This window comes from Mercenaria mercenaria, chromosome 17, assembly GCF_021730395.1.
Source record: "Mercenaria mercenaria strain notata chromosome 17, MADL_Memer_1, whole genome shotgun sequence".
Taxonomy (NCBI): Eukaryota; Metazoa; Mollusca; class Bivalvia; order Venerida; family Veneridae; genus Mercenaria; species Mercenaria mercenaria.
In genome coordinates, this window is record NC_069377.1 from 16,934,676 (window position 1) to 16,956,001 (window position 21,326).

The 21,326-nt window shown below is 38.6% G+C and overlaps 1 protein-coding gene across 8 annotated transcripts in view; it reads left to right on the top strand.

Annotated features, from left to right (window-relative positions):
* The window catches only part of LOC123536495 (fibropellin-1-like), a 270,748-nt gene that overhangs the window by 166,391 nt on the left and 83,031 nt on the right, over positions 1–21,326 (top strand). For 5 of the 8 annotated variants that reach the window (XM_045319702.2, XM_045319705.2, XM_045319708.2 and 2 more), the window contains 2 exons: positions 4,399–4,536; positions 18,012–18,149. In XM_045319702.2, the coding sequence (XP_045175637.2) occupies positions 4,399–4,536; positions 18,012–18,149 (276 nt within the window). The remainder of the gene's footprint in view (positions 1–4,398; positions 4,537–18,011; positions 18,150–21,326) is intronic. The other 3 variants (XM_045319707.2, XM_053529203.1, XM_053529202.1) reach the window with 2 other exon arrangements.

Here is a 21,326-nt window from a genome sequence, read left to right on the forward strand (position 1 = left end):
GGATGAGCAAAATGCTCGAGTTATGCATGGTTTCGAGCGACCCAAACATTGACCAACATACGAATAAAAAATGAAATTTTATTGTATCAATTGTCATCGGGACCATTTGCAGAGGAAACGGTGATGCATAATAATAACAAAACCGTGACATTTAAAAAAAACGTATCACAAACGTTATCTATGATGTAATAAGTAATAACGTACTTGCTTTAATCTAAAGCAAACAGTGATTGATCAATATTTGATCAATAAAACTTTTCTTTAACCTTTCATCAATAATTAATTTCATTATTAGATCAAATATACCGACAGACAAACATTTAAGGTAGTCGGAGAATAGACAACGCAATTTTCACAGCGTGCGAAAATTTTTAATTAACCGGTACATTCTGATCGCTGAAGCTGAGAAAAATTTTGACACCTCTGCTCGAGTTAGCCAGAAACAACAAAGAGTAAATCAATGCACAGGGACCAGGTGTCATGCTTGAGCGATCGAGTTATCGATGCTCGACCCAGCCATAATAATTTCACATAGAAAATAGAAGGAAATCGGCCGGGACCACATGAATTGCTCAAGCGAGCCCGGGTGCTCGAGCGAGCGGTGTTTCACTGTATTATACATGTTTGACACATATATAGCTGGAGAAGAGTTGTTTTTCACAGGTGAATAATTAATTGTTTGTTTTGATAAGGGATTAGACAAGCAGGGCCTTTTCCACCTGTCTCACCGGGCGAATATCTGCCCATTCTCAATGCCAATTAAGCTCCATTTTTTTACCAATTTGAAGCAAAAAACTCCCAGTCATAAGAAATAATTTCCAACTGAAATGAATTTTGATTATTCAAAGAAAAATTTTGCTCGGTAATAAAATCACATAAATAATTGTTGGAAAAACCAACCCATTACTATTTTTAGAACAGGAGTGTTATTTCCCCTTATGGAGTTACGCCATTTTCTTCCAATGTTTACCAAATTAATCTGCTACTAAATCGGACTTATTTCATTGAAAATTGGATGAAAACACACACCCATTTATTTGATAACACCAGTCTATATTCATCCCTTTTTTTATGGTTTTGGGGAAGGGTGGCGGGTCCTTTCAGAAGGGGAAATTTGCGTCGTAAAATACCAAATTGGGGAATTTTTTTTATATATATAAAAACCCACCAAAAAACACAGACTGAGTAAGATCAAGGCCTCCCCTGGCTCTTTCAAACTTTTAGCCATGACTTAAGCCAGTTGCAAAATCTTGGGACCTAAAGTGCCAGAATTAGAAGCCATTATTTTTTTTAAAATCTCTATTTCATTTTATACTTTAACTAAGCAATTTGCCCGTGAACCATTTCATCCTAATATCACATTGAATCAAAAATAGTTTTTAATCTTCTCATTAAAATGTTTAAATCATTTTTCAAGAACACTTTCATTTCAAAGCTAAAGTAATTGCTCAATGTATAATATTATTCCTTTAATAGTTTGCAATTTTTGAATTATCTCCCTTTAATGGGCATTTTTCACTACTTAGATGTTTATAAAGCATTAATATTTAGTTCTTTATTTTTGACCTTTGTATTTCAAACTTGATATAAGGTCATTTATCAAAAATAGAGTTGACCTTTTTTATTTTGTGACTTTTAAAAAGCTTTTTAAATGCTTTTAATTGCATTATATATAAATCTCAATTTACATATTTTCCATACATATTACTGTATAGCGAAAATACCACGTAAAGGTATGATTAGCACTTTGTTTTGAAGCTCTTGGGAGGTGCTTTAAAAAATCCATCCTCATTGGGCACCTGAAAGAATCTAACAAACTGCTTTAGTTCATTTGTATCTCAAACTTTCTTCACTGAAATTTAACAGGGTTTTTTTTTCGCAGTTTTTATAGCTGTTATTCGGCTATATTCCCAATGCCAAAAAGTATGTATTTTTCCCAAAATGAGTGCAAAAATTCCCAATCTACATTCTGAAAAAAAATTCGTCAAAATTGCACAAACATTGGCCAAATTACGGACAATTTTGTAATGGCAATATGTGTAAGAGGTTGTACAATGTGAAATAAGTGTACGAGAAAGTGCTTAAACACATCTTTACTATATCCTATTGGACTAAATATTTCCCAATTTGGAACATTTACGCGTCAAAACCCAATTTTTGAGGTATAGGCTATGTTCCCAAATTAGCTAGAAAAAACCCTGTTTAACCAACGCGAGCGGAATTGGGCGGACCGAAATGTTTATGCGTAGACTGAAATGAACGCGATTGAAATCTTCGCGTCGACTGAAATCATTTCAGGATCGCGCAAATTGTTTGTGAGTCGTTCGACTTAACAATATTTCCAGAATTTTTCGTTCATTACTTCCGCGAATCGGCTTGTTATTAGTTAAATATATCCGCGAATCGGATTGTTGTAATATATCCGCGAATCAGAAATTCTGGAAAGTGAAATTCCCGATGACCGACGCTAACGGTAATATCTGAGATGTTCCGATTGCGGCGTTTCTTGAAGCGGTGTTTAGAACGCATATACATTCAGAACTAATAATCCATCGGCGGTGGAAATTTTCGCTGATAAAAACGACTTGCATTTGGGGAATTTTTTAGTGCAGTTGGGGATAAAAGTATATTATTTTGCCTGGGGAATGGGGCCGAATTTCGGCCCCAAAATCGGCGTAAAAAAAGGGCTGATATTATTTTGGTAAGAGTAAATACATGTTGATGCATTCCTGTTTTCTATTTTTCATGTCAAAACCATCAGTATTTTTATACGAAAGTGGGTGGGGTAAGGAATTTACATAATTTATGAGTTGTGTTCAGACCAATTTACAGCTTTGTTAGCTCACCTGTCACAAAGTGACAAGGTGAGCTTTTGTGTTCGCGCAGCGTTCGTCGTGCGTGCATAAACTTTTCCTTGTGACATCTCTAGAGGTCACATTTTTCATGGGATCTTTATGAAAATGGGTCAGAATGTTCATCTTGGTAAATTCTAGGTCAAGTTCGAAACTGGGTCACGTGCCTTCAAAAACTAGGTCAGTATATCTAAAAATAGAAAAAACTTGTGACCTCTCTAGAGGCCATAATTTTCAATGGATCTTCATGAAAATTGGTCAGAATGGTCAACTTTATAATATCTAGGTCAAGTTTGAAACTGGGTCACGTGCCTTCAAAAACTAGGTCAGTAGGTCTAAAAATAGAAAAACCTTGTGACCTTTCTAGAGGCCATATATTTCACAAGATCTTCATGAAAATTGGTCAGAATGTTCACCTTGATGATATCTAGATCAAGTTTGAAACTGGGTCACGTGCCTTAAAAAACTAGGTCAATAGGTCAAATAATAGAAAAACCTTGTGACCTCTCTAGAGACCATATTTTTCAATGGATCTTCATGAAAATTGGTCAGAATTTTTATCTTGATAATATCTAGGACAAGTTCAAAACTGGGTCACATGAGCTCAAAAACTAGGTCACTATGTCAAATAATAGAAAAAACGACGTCATACTCAAAACTGGATCATGTGGGAAGAGGTGAGCGATTCAGGACCATCATGGTTCTGTTGTTTATTAAGCGAGACTTTTCGGAAATTATTTTTATGTCAAAAAATAATCACAAATAAGGGGGTTATGCCTTTAGAGCACCAGTAAGTTGATGTCTAACATCACTGACCATGTTTAAAGCATAAAAAGTGAGCTTTGCAATTTTTTGTTAAAAGGTGAAAAAAAGATTCTCCATTTAGGGTCGGGCCAAAAATTTAGGGTAGTTCGGGATACCGGAAACAAAATTTTTTTTTTACGCCTTTTGTTAAACTGGAAGAAACTTACTTTATATCCTTAAGTTATCATTTCAACAAAAGGTAGTAAGGGTTGGCTGATCTGGAGAATGGTGGCTTACATTTACCAATAGATGACCAGTTTGGAATGCGGAAGTAGTTTTGGTCAGGAAAAGATTGGTCAGTAAAAGTCAGGGAATTTTACTTTCTCCTGAGGAACCCTGACCAAACTACACACATATATTAGCAATATAATACTGCTTTGCAAGCAGGTGATGATTTTTAGTCCCCTACTGGTTGAAAAAATAGATTTTATTGTAACTTTTTTATTACTGGCGGTAGAGAAAAATCGAGACATTTCCCTTTGTTGTTACTATAAATAACTTACATGATAACATTTTTATAATCAGCCAAAAAAATTCAATACGAAAACAACTGTAGGTTTATATATATATAAATTTTAATCCAAGTGTTTTGTTATAACATATTGTATATATAGTACAATATTGTTTATACATCATTGACAGATATCAGTTCATTATGTTATACTGCAGTAGAGAAAATTAGGTGCCTTCCAGTAGGGGACTTTGTATTGCATGGCAATACTTCATTCACTTGTTATTTCAGTCATCAGTGGATTCACCTGTGACAGCAGCGACGCAACCTCATGCTCAAGTCTTGATGCTAAGAGTGAATGTGATGCTACGACAACCAAATGTAAATGTTCCGCTGGCAACACTGCTGAAAATGATGTCTGTGTAGCAAGTAAGTAACTTAAATTAAGTAATTGTCCCCCACCTTTTTCAAAGAAAAAAGGGGAAATAGAAATGGGCTGCATCAGTCGCACTTTGTGTCCAATCCATAACACTGACATCCATCAAGGGATTTTGAAATAACTTGGCACAACTGTTTTCCATAGGGAGACAACATATGTCATGCTCAAGACCCAGACCCGTAGCTCCAAGGACTTAGGTCACACTTAGAGGTCGAAGGTTAACAGAGTCTGTTTCTTGTCCAGTCCATAACTCTGCCATCTGTAAAGGAATTGTGAAATTATCTGGCATAAATGTTCCTTGTAATGAGACAGCATGTCATGTGTAACACCCAGACCCCTAGCTTCAAGGTCAAGGTCATACTCAAAAGGTTAACAGGGTCTGATTTGTGTCAGGTCAATAACTCAGTCATAGTGTATAAATTTAACATATGTATATATAATAAATTTCAGTTTCAACGGCGTACATTGAAATTTATGTAATTACTTTTTAGCTCGACTATTCATAGAATAGTAGAACTATTGGACTCGCTCATGCCTCGGCATCTGCGTCCCGATTTGGTTAAGGTTCTGTATGTAAGCTGGTATCTCAGTAACCACTTGTGGGAATGGATTGAAACTTCACACACCTATTCACTCTGATAAACTGACTTACTTTGCACAGGTTCCATAACTCTGTTTTGCTTTTTTACAAAATTATGCCCCTTTTTATACACCCTAAGGGACGTATTATGTTATGACGCTGGTGTCCGTCTGTCCGTCCGTCTGTCCGTTAGCAATTTTGTGTCCGCTCTGTAACTCTTGAACCCCTTGAAGGATTTCAAGGAAACTTTACACAAATGTTCACCACACTGAGACGATGTGCAGAGCGCATGTTTTGGATGTCTCGCTTCAAGGTCAAGGTCACACTTAGGAGTAAAAGGTCATATCAGTTTGTTTCGTGTCCGCTCTGTAACTCTTGAACCCCGTGAAGGATTTCAAAGAAACTTGACACAAATGTTCACCACACCAAGACGACGTGCAGAGCGCATGTTCCGGATGACTTGCTTCAAGGTCAAGGTCACACTTAGGGGTTAAAAGTCATATCAGTTTGTTTCGTGTCCGCTCTGTAACTCTTGAACCCCTTGAAGGATTTCAAAGAAACTTGACACAGGTGTTCACCAACCAAGAGGACGTGCAGAGCGCATGTTCCGGATTACTTGCTTCAAGGTCAAGGTCACAGGGGTCAAAAGTCATATCAGTTTGTTTCGTGTCCGCTCTGTAACTCTTGAACTGCTGGAAGGATTTCAAAGAAACTTGGCAGAAATGTTCACCACATTGTAACAATGTGCAGAGCGCATGTTCCGGATGACTCACTTCAAGGTCAAGGTCACATTTAAGGGTCAAAGGCAGTGTGTGACATTAACTTTTTAACACCGTAGCCAATGGGGCTACGGACTTCAAATATTTTGTAGCCCGACAGAATTTTTTGTAGCCCCACTAATTTTTTGCTCAAGAATGAACAAGACTTTCATTCTAAGCAATATTTAATTTCTTTCAATATACTGCTGTAGGTTGGTGAATATTGATATATTTCAGAAATTTGTACGAGTTTTTCAGAATTGATTTCGAAATCTGAAACAGTGTTCACAAAGTTGTGCAGAAAGTCAAAGACACCGAGTCATGAAAAGAGATCTAAACAGCTTTGTAGACAAAGCTTGGCAGTAGACAGACCAGGGGTCTTGCTAGCCCCATTATTGTTTTGGGAGAAGTCAATTCTCCCTCCAACTGATCTACGGAGAAGTGGAAAGACTTTAGGGAGAAGTTGGAAGACTCCATTAATTTTTATATTTCTACCTCGACGCTGTGAATTGATTCAATGACCATTCATTTTCTTGGTTACATCAATTTTACCATACACAGTGATTATTGTTTCAATACAAAATTCTAAGAAAAAAATGTTTTCTGCTCAAGTCGGTGCTGTATCTAACACGCCGATTTTTTTGTTGCTATATCGTGTAATATATGAATGCAGGATGAAAAGGGGATTATCATTTATACCGAGTCACCACTTGTGTGAACAGTTTTTCATTCGAATAAAACTGAAACTAAACTGTGACAAATCTTGAAATACATACCGGTATTCAAATCAATTCATCCATCAAAGTTAGTTTTACAAAGTTAATACCTTACATGTTGTTCTTTTACCATGGATACCAAATAATTGTGTCTATAATTCCAATTAATCGGACAATTTCTTTAGAAAACGACTCACATGTGTTGACAATTAAATGCTAAGTGTCAAAGGCTGATTGGCCTATTACAATTGCCTCTGGTGAAACCGATAATTTGATTTGCTTTCACACATCTCGCGAAAATCTCACAAGTACCTGAAGTAGGCGGAGCTTAAATTATGCTACAGGCGAGTGTGTATGTGTATTCGACGCACATTATGACAGGAGCAAATTGTTAAAAGATTAGCGAGTGCGCATCAAAAAAAAGTCGGCGACTTGAATTCCCTTTGAGATTGGATTTGAGAGAAGTTTGAAGCTTCAAAGCAGCTATTTTGCTCCCATGTCTGCAATGATCTTTTTGGTAAATTTATTCCTCAGAAATTTTTCATAGCCCGACGGGCTACGGTCTGCCGATTTTCTGTCGCCCGAGCCGATTTTTCGTAGCCATTGGCAATTGGGCTACCGTTAATGTCGCACACTGCAAAGGTCATATATGACAGCTTTGTGTATATTGCTCTGCATTGCAGTGCTCTTGTTTTTATTTGGCAGATCTCTTTTTTGTACTTACAATAACTTTTTTTTTTGAATTACTTCCCTTTTAAGTTACTATAAATAGCTTATTTTGAAACTTTTTTATTATTGGCCGTAGGGAAAAACCGAGACCTCTTCACACCTCTTGAAACTTCACACACTTATTTACTGTGATAAACTGACTTACATTGCACAGGTTCCATAACTCTATTTTGCTTTTTAGCTCACCAGAGCCAAAGGCTCAGGGTGAGCTATTCTGATCAGTCACCGTCCAGCGTCAGTAAACTTTCACTTTAAACAACATCTCCTCATAAACTACTAGGCCAATTTCATCCAAACTTCACAGGAATGTTCCTTGGGTGAAGCTCTACAAAAGTTGTTCAAAGAATTGAATTCCATGCAGAACTCTGGTTGCCATGGCAACCGAAAGGAAAAACTTTAAAAATCTTCTTGTCCAAAACCACAGGGCCTAGGGCTTTGATATCCGGTGTATAGCATCATCTGGTGGTCCAAAATTGTTCAAATGATCCCCCTAGGGTCAAATATGGCCCCGCCCCGGGGGTCACATGGTTTATATAGACTTATAAAGGGAAAACTTTGAAAATCTTCTTGTACAAAACCACATGGCCTAGGGCTTTGATATTTGGTATGTAGCATCATCTAGTGGTCCTCTACCAAAATTATTCAAATTATCCCCCTAAGGTCAAATATGGCCCCGCCCCAGGGGTCACATGGTTTATATAGACTTATATAGGCAGTGTTCCCACGCTACCGGGAAAACTGGAAAAGTCCGTGAATTTCAAAAATTGACTCCCGGCCGTGAAAATACCGGAAATTTGGCGAGAAAACGGTAAAGGTACGGGAAAATACCGGGAATTATCCAATTTTGCTAAGGGAAGTAATTCATGATTCAAAATGGCGGACATGGATGTCATTTCAATTTCCTTTTTCGAAAATACCGATGTTTTTGTGGTTGATGGGCCTATATAGGTAGCTATGCTTGAATTTTTAAACAGTAATTTTAGGCTTTCGGTCATTTTTGTGTCGATTTTTAAGAAGCCCTGTGAAATTCCGATTATTTTTCGAGAACAATTGTGAAAATTGTGATTAGTGACATGCTTGAATTCAGTGATCAAACAACAACTTGACTGAAAATAATTTAATTGCTAGAAGTGTATCAAAGATTATATAAATAATGTAGGTGGCACCAGAGGTGTAGTTATTATGAAGGAGTTGATAAATTCTTCACAACATCCTAGACAAGTAAATGATTCATAGTTTCCTTGAGAAACAAAACTTCAGGACAGTAAGGAAACAAAATGACAGAGTGCAGAGCCTTTATTTATTTAATAAGTAGAAATTTTTAAGCAATATCGGGCCATCATGGCCCTCTTGTTCTTATATTTTTACACTGAATCTAGAAAAATTGACGGGAACGTACAACCCGATATGTCGTACAAAGGTCCTTGAAAATTGCAACAAGGTCCTGGAAAAGTCCTTAAATTTCATAGACGAAAAAGTGTGGGAACCCTGTATAGGGAAAACTTTGAAAATCTTCTAGTACAAAACCACATGGCCTAGGGCTTTGATATTTAGTATGTAGCATCATCTAGTAGTCCTCTACCACTATTGTTCAAATTATCCCTCTTGGGTCAAATATGACCCTGCCCCGGTGGTCCCAAGTTTTACATAGACTTATTAGCTCACCTGAGCACAAAGTGCTCAGGGTGAGGTATTGTGATCGCTCACCGTCCGTCTGTCCGTCCGTTGTACGTCCGTCCATCGTCTGTCCACACTTCCCTTTAAACAACATCTTCTAAACCAACAGGCCAATTTTGATTAAACTTCACAGGGATGTTCCTTGGATGGTCTTCTTTCAAAATTATACAAAGCATTGAATTCCATGCAGAACTCTGGTTGCCATGGCAACCGAAAGGAAAAACTTTAAAAATCTTCTTCTAAAAAACCAGAAGCCCTAGAGCTGAGATATTTGGTGTGAAGCATTGCCTATTGGACCTCTACCAAATTTGTTCAAATCATGACCCTGGGGTCAAAATTGACCCCACCCCAGGGGTCACTTGATTTTACATAGGAAAATCTTAAAAAATCTTCTTCTCAAAAACCAGAAGCCCTAGAGCTTAGATATTTGACATGTAGCATTGCCTAGTGGACTTCTACTAAAATTGTTCAAATCATGACCCCGCGGGGGTTACTTGATTGTACATAGAAAAATCTTCAAAATTCTCTAAAAATAAACCAGAAGGCCTAGAGGTTAGATATTTTTGACATGAAGCATTGCCTAGTGGACTTCTATAAAATTTGTTCAAATCTTGACCCCCCCAGGGTCAAATTGACCCAGCCCCAGGGGTTACTTGATTGTACATAGGGAAATCTTCATAAATTTGCTAAAAATAAACCAGAAGGCCTAGATCTTAGATATTTGATATGTAACATTGCCTAGTAGACTTCTAAAAACTTTGTTCAAATCATATCCCCCGGGGTAAAATTGGCCTCGCCCCAGGGGTTACTTGACTGTACATCGGAAAATCTTCCAAAAAACTTCTAAAAATCATCAGTTTGACATTTGAAACATGTAGCTCATATTACTCAGGTGAGCGATCCAGGGTCATCATGACCCTCTTGTATATGAAAAAAAGTTTAAAAATTTTCTTGTCTGAAACCACAACACTTAGACCTTTGATATTTGGTTTGTAGCATGGTCTTATGGTCCTCAGCCAAAATTGTTCAAATTGTACCCCTGGGGTGAAGAGGCCCTACCCTGGGGGTCCAAAGTTTTATATAGACTTATATAGGAAAAAACTTTAAAAATCTTGTCTGAAACCATACTACCTATGCTTTTGATATTTGGTATGATGCATTGTCTAGTAGTCCTCTACCAAAATTGTTCAAATTATGCCCCTGGGGTGAAAAGAGGCCCCGCCCTGGGGTCACTTAGTTACTATGTGAGTTATACAGGAAAAAATACTTAAAAAATCATTTGATCCTATTTCCAAAACTGTTTAATAATAATAACCTGATGACCCCAAGTAATATGATGTCACTTGACTGTGACCTTGACCTACTGACCTACTTTCTTGTTTTTTAAGATACAGCCTTGAAATTTTGATGACATACACAGTTTTGCACACCAATCGTAAAACTGAATATCATTGACCATGAATGTGACCTACTGACTTTCTTAATATTTTATCATCAGTTTGATCTTTGAAACATGTAGCTCATATTACTCAGGTGAGCGATCCAGGGTCATCGTTACCCTCTTATTTAAGATACAGCCTTGAAATTTGGATGACATGTACAATTTTGCACACCCATTTGTTTTTAGCTCACCTGTCACAAAGTGACAAGTTGAGCTTTTGTGATTGCGCGGCGTCCGTCGTCCGTCGTCCGTCCGTCCGTGCGTCCGTGCGTCCGTAAACTTTTGCTTGTGACCACTCTAGAGGTCACATTTTTCATGGGATCTTTATGAAAATTGGTCAGAATGTTTACCTTGATGATATCTAGGTCAAGTTCGAAACTGGGTCACGTGCCGTCAAAAATTAGGTCAGTAGGTCTAAAAATAGAAAAACCTTGTGACCTCTCTAGAGGCCATATATTTCACAAGATCTTCATGAAAATTGGTCAGAATGTTCACCTTGATGATATCTAGGTCAAGTTCGAAACTGGGTCACGTGGGGTCAAAAACTAGGTCAGTAGGTCTAAAAATAGAAAAACCTTGTGACCTCTCTAGAGGCCATATTTTTCATGAGATCTTCATGAATATTGGTCAGAATGTTCACCTTGATGATATCTAGGTCAAGTTTGAAACTGGGTCACGTGGGGTCAAAAACTAGGTCAGTAGGTCTAAAAATAGAAAAACCTTGTGACCTCTCTAGAGGCCATATTTTTCATGAGATCTTCATGAATATTGGTCAGAATGTTCACCTTGATGATATCTAGGTCAAGTTTGAAACTGGGTCACGTGGGGTCAAAAACTAGGTCATTAGGTCTAAAAATAGAAAAACCTTGTGACCTCTCTAGAGGCCATATTTCTCAATGGATCTTCATGAAAATTGGTCAGAATGTTCAGCTTGATGATATCTAGGTCAAGTTCGAAACTGGGTCATGTGGGGATAAAAACTAGGTCAGTAGATCTAAAAATAGAAAAACCTTGTGACCTCTCTAGAGGCCATATTTTTCATGAGATCTTCATGAATATTGGTCAGAATGTTCACCTTGATGATATCTAGGTCAAGTTCGATACTGGGTCATGTGGGATCAAAAACTAGGTCAGTAGGTCTAAAAATAGAATAACCTTGTGACCTCTCTAGAGGCCATATTTCTCAATGGATCTTCATGAAAATTTGGCAGATTGTTCACCTTAATGATATCTAGGTCAAGTTCGAAACTGGGTCACGTGCGGTCAAAAACTAGGTCAGTAGGTCTTAAAATAGAAAAACCTTGTGACCTCTCTAGAGGCCATATTTTTCAATGGATCTTCATGAAAATTGGTCAGAATGTTAACCTTGATGATATCTAGATCAAGTTCGAAACTGGGTCACGTGGGGTTAAAAACTAGGTCAGTAGATCTAAAAATAGAAAAACCTTGTGACCTCTCTAGAGGCCATATTTTTCATGAGATCTTCATGAATATTGGTCAGAGGGTTCATCTTGATGATATCTAGGTCAGGTTTGAAACTGGGTCACGTGGGGTCAAAAACTAGGTCAGTAGGTCTAAAAATAGAAAAACCTTGTGACCTCTCTAGAGGCCATATTTCTCTATGGATCTTCATGAAAATTGGTGAGACTGTTCAGCTTGATGATATCTAGGTCAGGTTCGTAACTGGGTCATGTGCCGTCAAAAACTAGGTCAGTAGGTCGAAAAATAGAAAAACCTTGTGACCTCTCTAGAGGCCATATTTTTCACGAGATCTTCATGAAAATTGGTGAGAATGTTCACCTTGATGATATCTAGGTCAAGTTTAAAAGTGGGTCACGTGCCTTCAAAAACTAGGTCATTAGGTCAAATAATAGAAAAACCTTGTGACCTCTCTAGAGGCCATATTTTTCAATGGATCTTCATGAAAATTGGTCAGAATTTTTTATCTTGATGATATCTATGTCACATATGCTGAAAAACTAGGTCACTTTGTCAAATAATAGAAATAACGACGTCATACTCAGTTCAACACTGGGTCATGTGGGGATAGGTGAGCGATTCAGGACCATCATGGTCCTCTTGTTTTTTTTAGGCTTTCCTAAATTTCCCTTTGTTGTTACTATAAAATAACTTTTTTATAATTGGTCAAAAAATATTCCATATGAAAATACAGGTGCTATTGAAACGAAATTTTCTATGATGGGCATATATTGTGACATTCTGGCACTTTTGTTTATATTTATAGATGTTATGAAACAATCAACAACTGTGGGTATTTTAATCCAAGAGTTTTCTTATAACATATTGTACATATAGTACAATATTGTTTATACATCACTGACAGATGTCAGTTCATTAATAGTCCCCTACTGGTTGAAAACCAGTTTAGGGGACTATAGGAATGCACTTTTCCGTCATTCCGTCATTCTGTCATTCTGTCCGTCAGCAATTTCGTGTCCGGTCCATAACTCTTTAATCCAAGAAGGGATTTTATTTTTACTTGGCACAAATGTTCCCCATGATGAGACGACGTGTCAGGTGCAAAACCCGGACCCCTAGCTTAAAGGTCAAGGTCACAATTGGAGGTCAAAGGTCAACAGGGCTTTTTTCCTGTCCGGTCCATAACTCTCCCATCCATGAAGGGATTTTAATATCACTTGGCACAATTGTACCTCATAATAAGACGATGTGTCATGCACAACTTTCAGACCCCTAGCTCAAAGGTCAAGGTCACACTTAGTAGTCAAATGTTAACATGGCATGAACAGGGTCTGTTTCGTGTCCCGTCCATAACTGTTTCATCCATGAAGGGATTTTAATATTACTTGACACAAATGTTCCCCATGATGTGACGACGTGTCATGCACAAAACCTGCACCCCTAACTCAAAGGTCAAGGTCACGGAGGTCAAAGGTCAACAGGGCTTTTTTCCTGTCCGGTCCATAACTCTCTCATCCGTGAAGGGATTTTAATATCACTTGGCACAATTGTACCTCATAATAAGACGATATGTCATGCACAACTTTCAGACCCCTAGCTCAAAGGTCAAGGTCACACTTAGTAGTCAAATGTTAACATGGCATGAACAGGGTCTGTTTCGTGTCCCGTCCATAACTGTTTCATCCATGAAGGGATTTTAATATTACTTGACACAAATGTTCCCCATGATGTGACGATGTGTCGTGCGCAAAACCTGCACCCCTAACTCAAAGGTCAAGGTCACAGTTGGAGGTCAAAGGTCAACAGGGCTTTTTTCCTGTCCTGTCCATAACTCTCTCGTCCATGAAGGGATTTTAATATCATTTGGCACAATTGTAGCTCATAATAAGACGATGTGTCATGCACAACTTTCAGACCCCTAGCTCAAAGGTCAAGGTCACACTTAGTAGTCAAATGTTAACATGGCATGAACAGGGTCTGTTTCGTGTCCGGTCCATAACTCTGTCATTCATGAAGGGATTTCAATATTACTTGGCACAGATGTTCTCTATAATGAGACAACGTGTCATGCGCAAATCCTGGAGCCCTTGCTCAAAGGTCAAGGTCATACTTAGAGGTCAAAGGTCTAATTCAAGAAGGACTTTGTCTGGAGCATTTCTTCTTTATGCATGGAGGGATTTTAATGTATCTTGGCACAAATGTTCACCACCATAAGACAAATTGTCTTGCGCCAGAACCAGGTCGCTAGGTCTAAGGTCAAGGTAAACTTAGAGGTCAAAGGTCAAATTCAAGAATGACTTTGTCCGGAGCATTTCTTCTTCATGCATGGAGAGATTTTGATGTAACTTGGCACAAATGTTCACCACCATGAGGCACACTTTTTTAGAATTACGTCCCTTTGTTGTTACTATAAATAGATTACATTGTAACTTTTTTATTACTGGCCGTAGGGAAAAATCAAGACCACTTTTCTGTGGTACAGCATGCATGTTACATCCAATATTTAGGTGTATTTTGATCTATCTCTACCTGGTAAAGATTTTCTTGTGGGCTTACATTTTATTTTATTTTATTTTTATGCCCCCGAAGGGAGGCATATAGTTTTTGAACTGTCTGTCCATCTGTCAGTCTGTCGGTCTGTCAGTCTGTCTGCAATTTTCGTTTCCCGTCCATATCTTTGTCATCGATGGATGGATTTTCAAATGACTTGGCATGAATGTGTACCACAGTAAGACGACGTATCGCGCACAAGACCCAGGTCCGTAGCTTAAAGGTCAAGGTCACACTTAGACATTAAAGGATAGTGCATTGATGGGCGTGTCCGGTCCATGTCTTTGTCATCGATGGATCGATTTTCAAATAACTTGGCATGAATGTGTACCACAGTAAGACGACGTGTCGCGTGCAAGACCCAGGTCCGTAGCTCAAAGGTCAAGGTCACACTTAGACGTTAAAGGATAGTGCATTGATGGGCGTGTCCGGTCCATATCTTTGTCATCCATGGATGGATTTTCAAATAACTTGGTGTGAATGTGTACTACAGTAAGACGACGTGTCCCGCGCAAGACCCAGGTCCGTAGCTCAAAGGTCAAGGTCACACTTAGACGTTAAAGGTCATTTTTCATGATACTGCATTGATGGGCATGTCCGGTCCATATCTTTGTCATTCATGCATGGATTTTAAAATAACTACGCATGAAGGTGTGACACAGTAAAACGACGTGTCGCGTGCAAGACCCAGCTCCGTAGGTCAAAGGTCCTAAACTCTAACATCGGCCATAACTATTCATTCAAAGTGCCATCAGGGGCATGTGTCATCCTATGGAGACAGCTCTTGTTTTTTTTTTTGTAAGGATTAATTTCACTTTGTTGTTACTATAAATAACTTTTATGATAACTTTTTGTATAATCGGCCAAAAAAATTCCAAATGAAAACAACTGTGCGTTTTTATATATGCAAATTTTAATCCAATTGCTTTGTTATATTATATTGTATAGATAGTACAATATTGTTTATACATCATTGACAAATATCAGTTCATTATGTTATACTGCAGTAGAGAAAATTAGGTGCCTTCGAGTAGGGGACTTTGTATTGCATGGCAATACTTCATTCACTTGTTTTTACTGCAGTAGAGAAAATTAGGTATCTTCCAGTAGGGGACTTTGTATTGCATGGCAATACTTCATTCACTTGTTAGTCCCCTACTGGTTGAAATAGGAATGCGCTTTTCCGTCATTCCGTCCGTCTGTCCGTCTGTCCGCAATTTCGTGTCCGGTCCATAACTCTGTCATCTATCAAGGGATTTTAATATTACTTAGCACAAATGTTCCCCATGATGAGTCGACGTTTCATGCGCAAAACCCGGACCCCTAGCTCAAAGGTCAAGGTCACAATTGGAGGTCAAAGGTCAACAGGGCTTTTTTCCTGTCCGGTCCATAACTATCCCATCCTTGAAGGGATTTTAGTATTACTTGGCACGAATGTTCCCCATGATGAGATGATTTGTCATGCGCAAATCCCGGACCCCTAGCTCAAAGGTCAAGGTCACAATTGGAGGTCAAAATTCAACAGGGCCTTTTTCCCGTCCGGTCCATAATGCTCCCATCCATGAAGGGATTTTAATATTACTTGGGACAAATGTTCCCCATGATGAGATGACGTGTCATGCGCAAAACCTGGCTTAAAGGTCAAGGTCACAGTTGGAGGTCCAAGGTCACCAGGGCTTTTTTCCTGTCCGGTCCATAACTCTCCAATCCATCAAGAGATTTTAATATTAGTTGGCACAAATGTACCTCATAATAAGACTATGTGTCATGCACAACTTTCAGACCCCTAGCTCAAAGGTCAAGGTCACAAGGTCAAATGTTAACATAGCATGAACGAATGTTTCTCATTGCAGAGTTGGTGCAGCTGTTCTGCGCAAGCGTGGAATTATTATCAAGTGGAACGCACGGCAAAAATACTCATTTTTTTTGCATGTCCGCACGCATTTAGTGTATAATGTGCATAATATACTGACTAAAGGTTAGGGTTAGAATCACCATGGTTACAAAATATATACATTTAAGGTATTTTTGTTCAAATTTAGTTTATCCGGTATATACCGGAGTCTGTAATATATCACGGGTGCACCAACTCTGTATTTAGTCACAGCCAGCATGAACAGGGTCTGTTTCGTGTCCGGTCCATAACTCTGACATTCATTAAGGGATTTTAATATCACTTGGCACAAGTGTTCCCCATGATTAGACGACTTGTCCTGCGCAAATCCCGGACACCTAGCTCTAAGGTCAAGGTCACAATTGGGGGTCAAAGGTCAACAGAGTTTTTTTCCTGTCCCATCCATAACTCTGCCATCCATGAAGGGATTTTAATATTACTTGGCACAAATGTTCCCCATGATGAGACAACATGTCCTGCGCAAAGCCCAGACCCTTAGCTCAAAGGTCAAGGTCACAATTTGAGGTCAAATGTCAATAAGGTTTTTTTGGTTTTTTTCCTGTCCGATCCAGAACTCTGTCATCCATCAAGGGATTACAATATTACTTGGCATCAATGTTCCCCATGATGAGACGACATGTCATGCGCAATACCCAGTACCCTAGCTAAAAGGTCAAGGTCACACTTTGAGATCAAAGGTCAAGAGGATTTTTTTCCTGTCCGGTCTATAACTTTGTCATGCAAAACAGGATTTAAATATCAGTTGGCACAAATATTCCCCTGGATGAGACAACATGTCATGCGCAAAACCCAGGCCCAAGGTCTAATGTCAAGGTCACACTTAGAGACCAAAGGTCAGACACAAGAATGACTTTGTCTAGAGCAATTCTTCTTCATGCATGGAAGTATTGTGATGTAACTTGGTGCAAATGTTCACCAACATAAGACGGATTGTCATGCGCAAGAACCAGGTCCCTAGATCTAATGTCAAGGTCATATTTAGAGGTCAAAGGTCAAATTCAAGAATGACTTTGTCCGAAGCATTTCTTCTTTATGCATGGAGGGATTTTGACGTAACTTGGACCAAATGTTCACCACCATGAGGCACCCTTATTTTTAGAATTACGTCCTTTTGTTTTACTATAAATAGATTTTATTGTAACTTTTTTATTACTAGCGGTAGAGAAAAATCGAGACCACTATTCTGTGGTACAACATGCATGTTACATCCAATTTTTAGGTGTATTTTGACCTATCTCTACCTGGTAAAGAGTTTTTTGTGGACTATTATATAGATTTTTTTTTTCTTTTTCTTTTTTAGGATTAATTTCCCTTTGTTGTTACTATAAATAACTGATATGATAACTTTTTAATAATCAGCCAGAACAATTCAATATGAAAACAACTGTGGGTTTTTATATATGCACATTTCAATCCAAGTGTGTTGTTATAACATATTGTATATATAGTACAATATTCTTTATACGTCATTGACAGATATCAGTTCATTATGTTATACTGCAGTAGAGAAAATTAGGTGCCTTCCAGTAGGGGACTTTGTATTGCATGGCAATACTTCATTCACTTGTTTTCTTCGCTTCGTGGGAACCCTGCCCAAACTACATACATATATTAGCAGTATAATTCTGCTTTGCAAATAGGTGATGATTTTTATTTCAGTCATCAATGGATTCACCTGTGACAGCAGCGACCCAACCTCATGCTCAAATCTTGATGCTAAGAGTGAATGTGATGCTACAACAACCAAATGTAAATGTTCCTCTGGCAACGGTGCTGTAAATGGTGTCTGTCAAACAAGTAAGTAACTTAAATAATTGTCCCCCACCTTTTTCAAAGAAAAAGGGGGAAATAGAAATGGGCTGCATCCTTCCATCAGTCACACTTTGTGTCCAATACATAACACTGACATCCATGAAGAGATTTTGAAATAAATTGGCACAACTGTTTTCCATAGTGAGACAACATGTCGTGCGCAAGACCCAGGCCCCTAGCTCCAAGATCATACTTAAAGGTGGAAGGTAATAACAGAGTCTGTTTCTTGTCCAGTCCATAACTCTGCCATGCGTGAAGGAATTTTGAAATTATTTGGCATAAATATTCCTTATACTTTGACAATGTGTCATGTGTAAGACCCAGACCCCTAGCTCCAAGGTCAAGGTCACACTCGAAGGTTAACAGGGTCTGATTTGTGTCAGGTCACAGTGTTTTTTTTCTGGCCAATTTGGGGCTGAAATTGGGCCCCAATCCCAATGGCAAATAGTATGTTTTTTTCCTAATTTCAGAGCTAAAACTTTTTCAAACAAGACTGAATCCTTTAACATTTGAAACACAAGAGAGTTTGCTAACTTAATGCATAATGATATATTATGGCAATTTTAAGGACGTATGCTAGGATTTGGTGCGAAAATTTTCCCAATAACAGAATTTCTTTAAACTTTGGATATTGAAGGACAATCATCTAAAAAACAAAAAAATGCAATAAAAATCATAGGTCACCGGTAGCGAAAAAGACTTATCTGCCCTTGAAAATGGCATTTCCCCCGAAAATGACGTTTTCAAGGGCAGATAACTCTTTTTCGATACCGGTGACCTATGATTTTTATTGCATATTTTTGTTTTTTAGATGATTGTCCTTCAATATCCAAAGTTTAAAGAAATTCTGTTATTGGGAAAATTTTCGTATACAGGGAATTCTAGCGTACGCCTTTAAATGTCACATTTTGATAAAAAAATATGACTTTTAACAATTCCCAATTTAGGCATTTTACGACGCATTTTTGCCAGTTGTAAAGGCCCTTACCCCATTCCCAAATTAGTTTGGGAAAACACTGGGTCAGTAACTCCACCATTCATAAAGGTTAACAGGGTCTGTTTTGTGTCCAGCAATAACTCCATCATTCATAAAGGTTAACAGGGTCTGTTTTGTGTCGGGTCAGTAACTCCACCATTCGTAAAGGTTAACAGGGTCTGTTTTGTGTCAGGTCAATAACTCCACCATTTATCAAGGTTAACAGGGTCTTTATTGTGTCAGGTCAATAACTCCACCATTCGTAAAGGTTAACAGGGTCTGTTTTGTGTCAGGTCAGTAAGTCCACAACAGGGTCTGCTTTGTGTCGGGTCAATTACTCCACCATTCATAAAGGTTAACAGTGTCTGTTTTGTGTCGGTTCAATAACTCCACCATTCATCAAGGTTAACAGGGTCTGTTCTGTGTCAGGTCAGTAACTCCACCATTCGTAAAAGTTAACAGGGTCTGTTTTGTTTCATGTCAATAACTCCACCATTCGTAAAGGTTAACAGGGTCTGTTTTGTGTCGGGTCAGTAACTCCACCATTCATAAAGGTTAACAGGGTCTATTTTGTTTCATGTCAATAACTGCACCATTAATCAAGGTTAACAGGGTCTGTTTTGTCTCAGGTCAATAACTCCACCATTTATCAAGGTTAACAGAGTCTGTATTGTGTCAGGTCAAAAACTCCACAATTCGTAATGGTTAACAGGGTCTGTTTTGTGTCAGGTCAGTAACTCCACATCAGGGTCTGCTTTGTGTTGGGTCAATTACTCCACCATTCATAAAGGTTAACAGGGTCTGTTTTGTGTCAGGTCAATAACTCCATCATTTATCAAGGTTAACAGGGTCTGTTTTGTGTCAGGTCAATAACTCCACCATTTATCAAGGTTAACAGGGTCTGTTTTGTGTCAGGTCAATACCTCCACCATTGGTAAAGGTTAACAGGGTCTGTTTTGTGTCAGGTCAGTAACTCCACAACAGGGTCTGCTTTGTGTCGGGTCAATTACTCCACTATTCATCAAGGTTAACAGGGTCTGTTTTGTGTCAGGTCAGTAACTCCACCATTCATCAAGGTTAACAGGGTCTGTTTTGTGTCAGTGTCAGGTCAATAACTCCACCATTCATAAAGGTTAACAGGGTCTGTTTTGTGTCCGGTCAGTAACTCCACAACAGGGTCTGCTTTGTGTCGGGTCAATTACTCCACCATTCATAAAGGTTAACAGGGTCTGCTTTGTGTCAGGTCAATAACTCCACAACAGGGTCTGTTTTGTGTCAGGTCAGTAACTCCACAACAGTGTCTGTTTTGTGTCAGGTCAGTAACTCCACCATTCATCAAGGTTAACAGGGTCTGTTTTGTTTCATGTCAATAACTCCATCATTTATCAAGGTTAACAGGGTCTGTTTTGTGTCAGGTCAGTTACTCCACTATTCATAAACGTTAACAGGGTCTGTTTTGTGTCCGGTCAGTAACTCCACAACAGGGTCTGCTTTGTGTCGGGTCAATTACTCCACCATTCATAAAGGTTAACAAGGTCTGTTTTTTGTCTGGTCAATTACTGCACCATTCATAAAGGTTAACAGGGTCTGTTTTGTGTCAGGTCAATTACTTCACCTTTCATAAAGGTTAGCAGGGTCTGTTTTGTGTCAGGTCAATTATTCCGCCATTCATAATGTTAACAGGGTCTGCTTTGTGTCAGGTCAATTATTCCACTACATAATGGTTAACAGGGTCTGTTTTGTGTCGGGTCAATTACTCCACCATTCATAAAGGTTAACAGGGTCTGCTTTGTGTCAGGTCAATTACTCCACCATTCATAAAGGTTAACAGGGTCTGCTTTGTGTCAGGTCAATTATTCCACCAATTCATAATGGTAAACAGGGTCTGTTTTGTGTCAGGTCAATTACTCCACTTTTCATAAAGGTTAACAGGGTCTGCTTTGTGCCAGGTCAATAACTCCACCATTCATAAAGGTTAACAGGGTCTGCCTTGTGTCAGGTCAATCACTCCACCATTCATAATGGTTAACAGGGTCTGTTTTGTTTCAGGTCAATAACTCCACCCTTCATAAAGGTTAACAGGGTCTGCTTTGTGCCAGGTCAATTACTCCACCCTTCATAAAGGTTAACAGGGTCTGCTTTGTGCCAGGTCAATAACTCCACCCTTCATAAAGGTTAACAGGGTC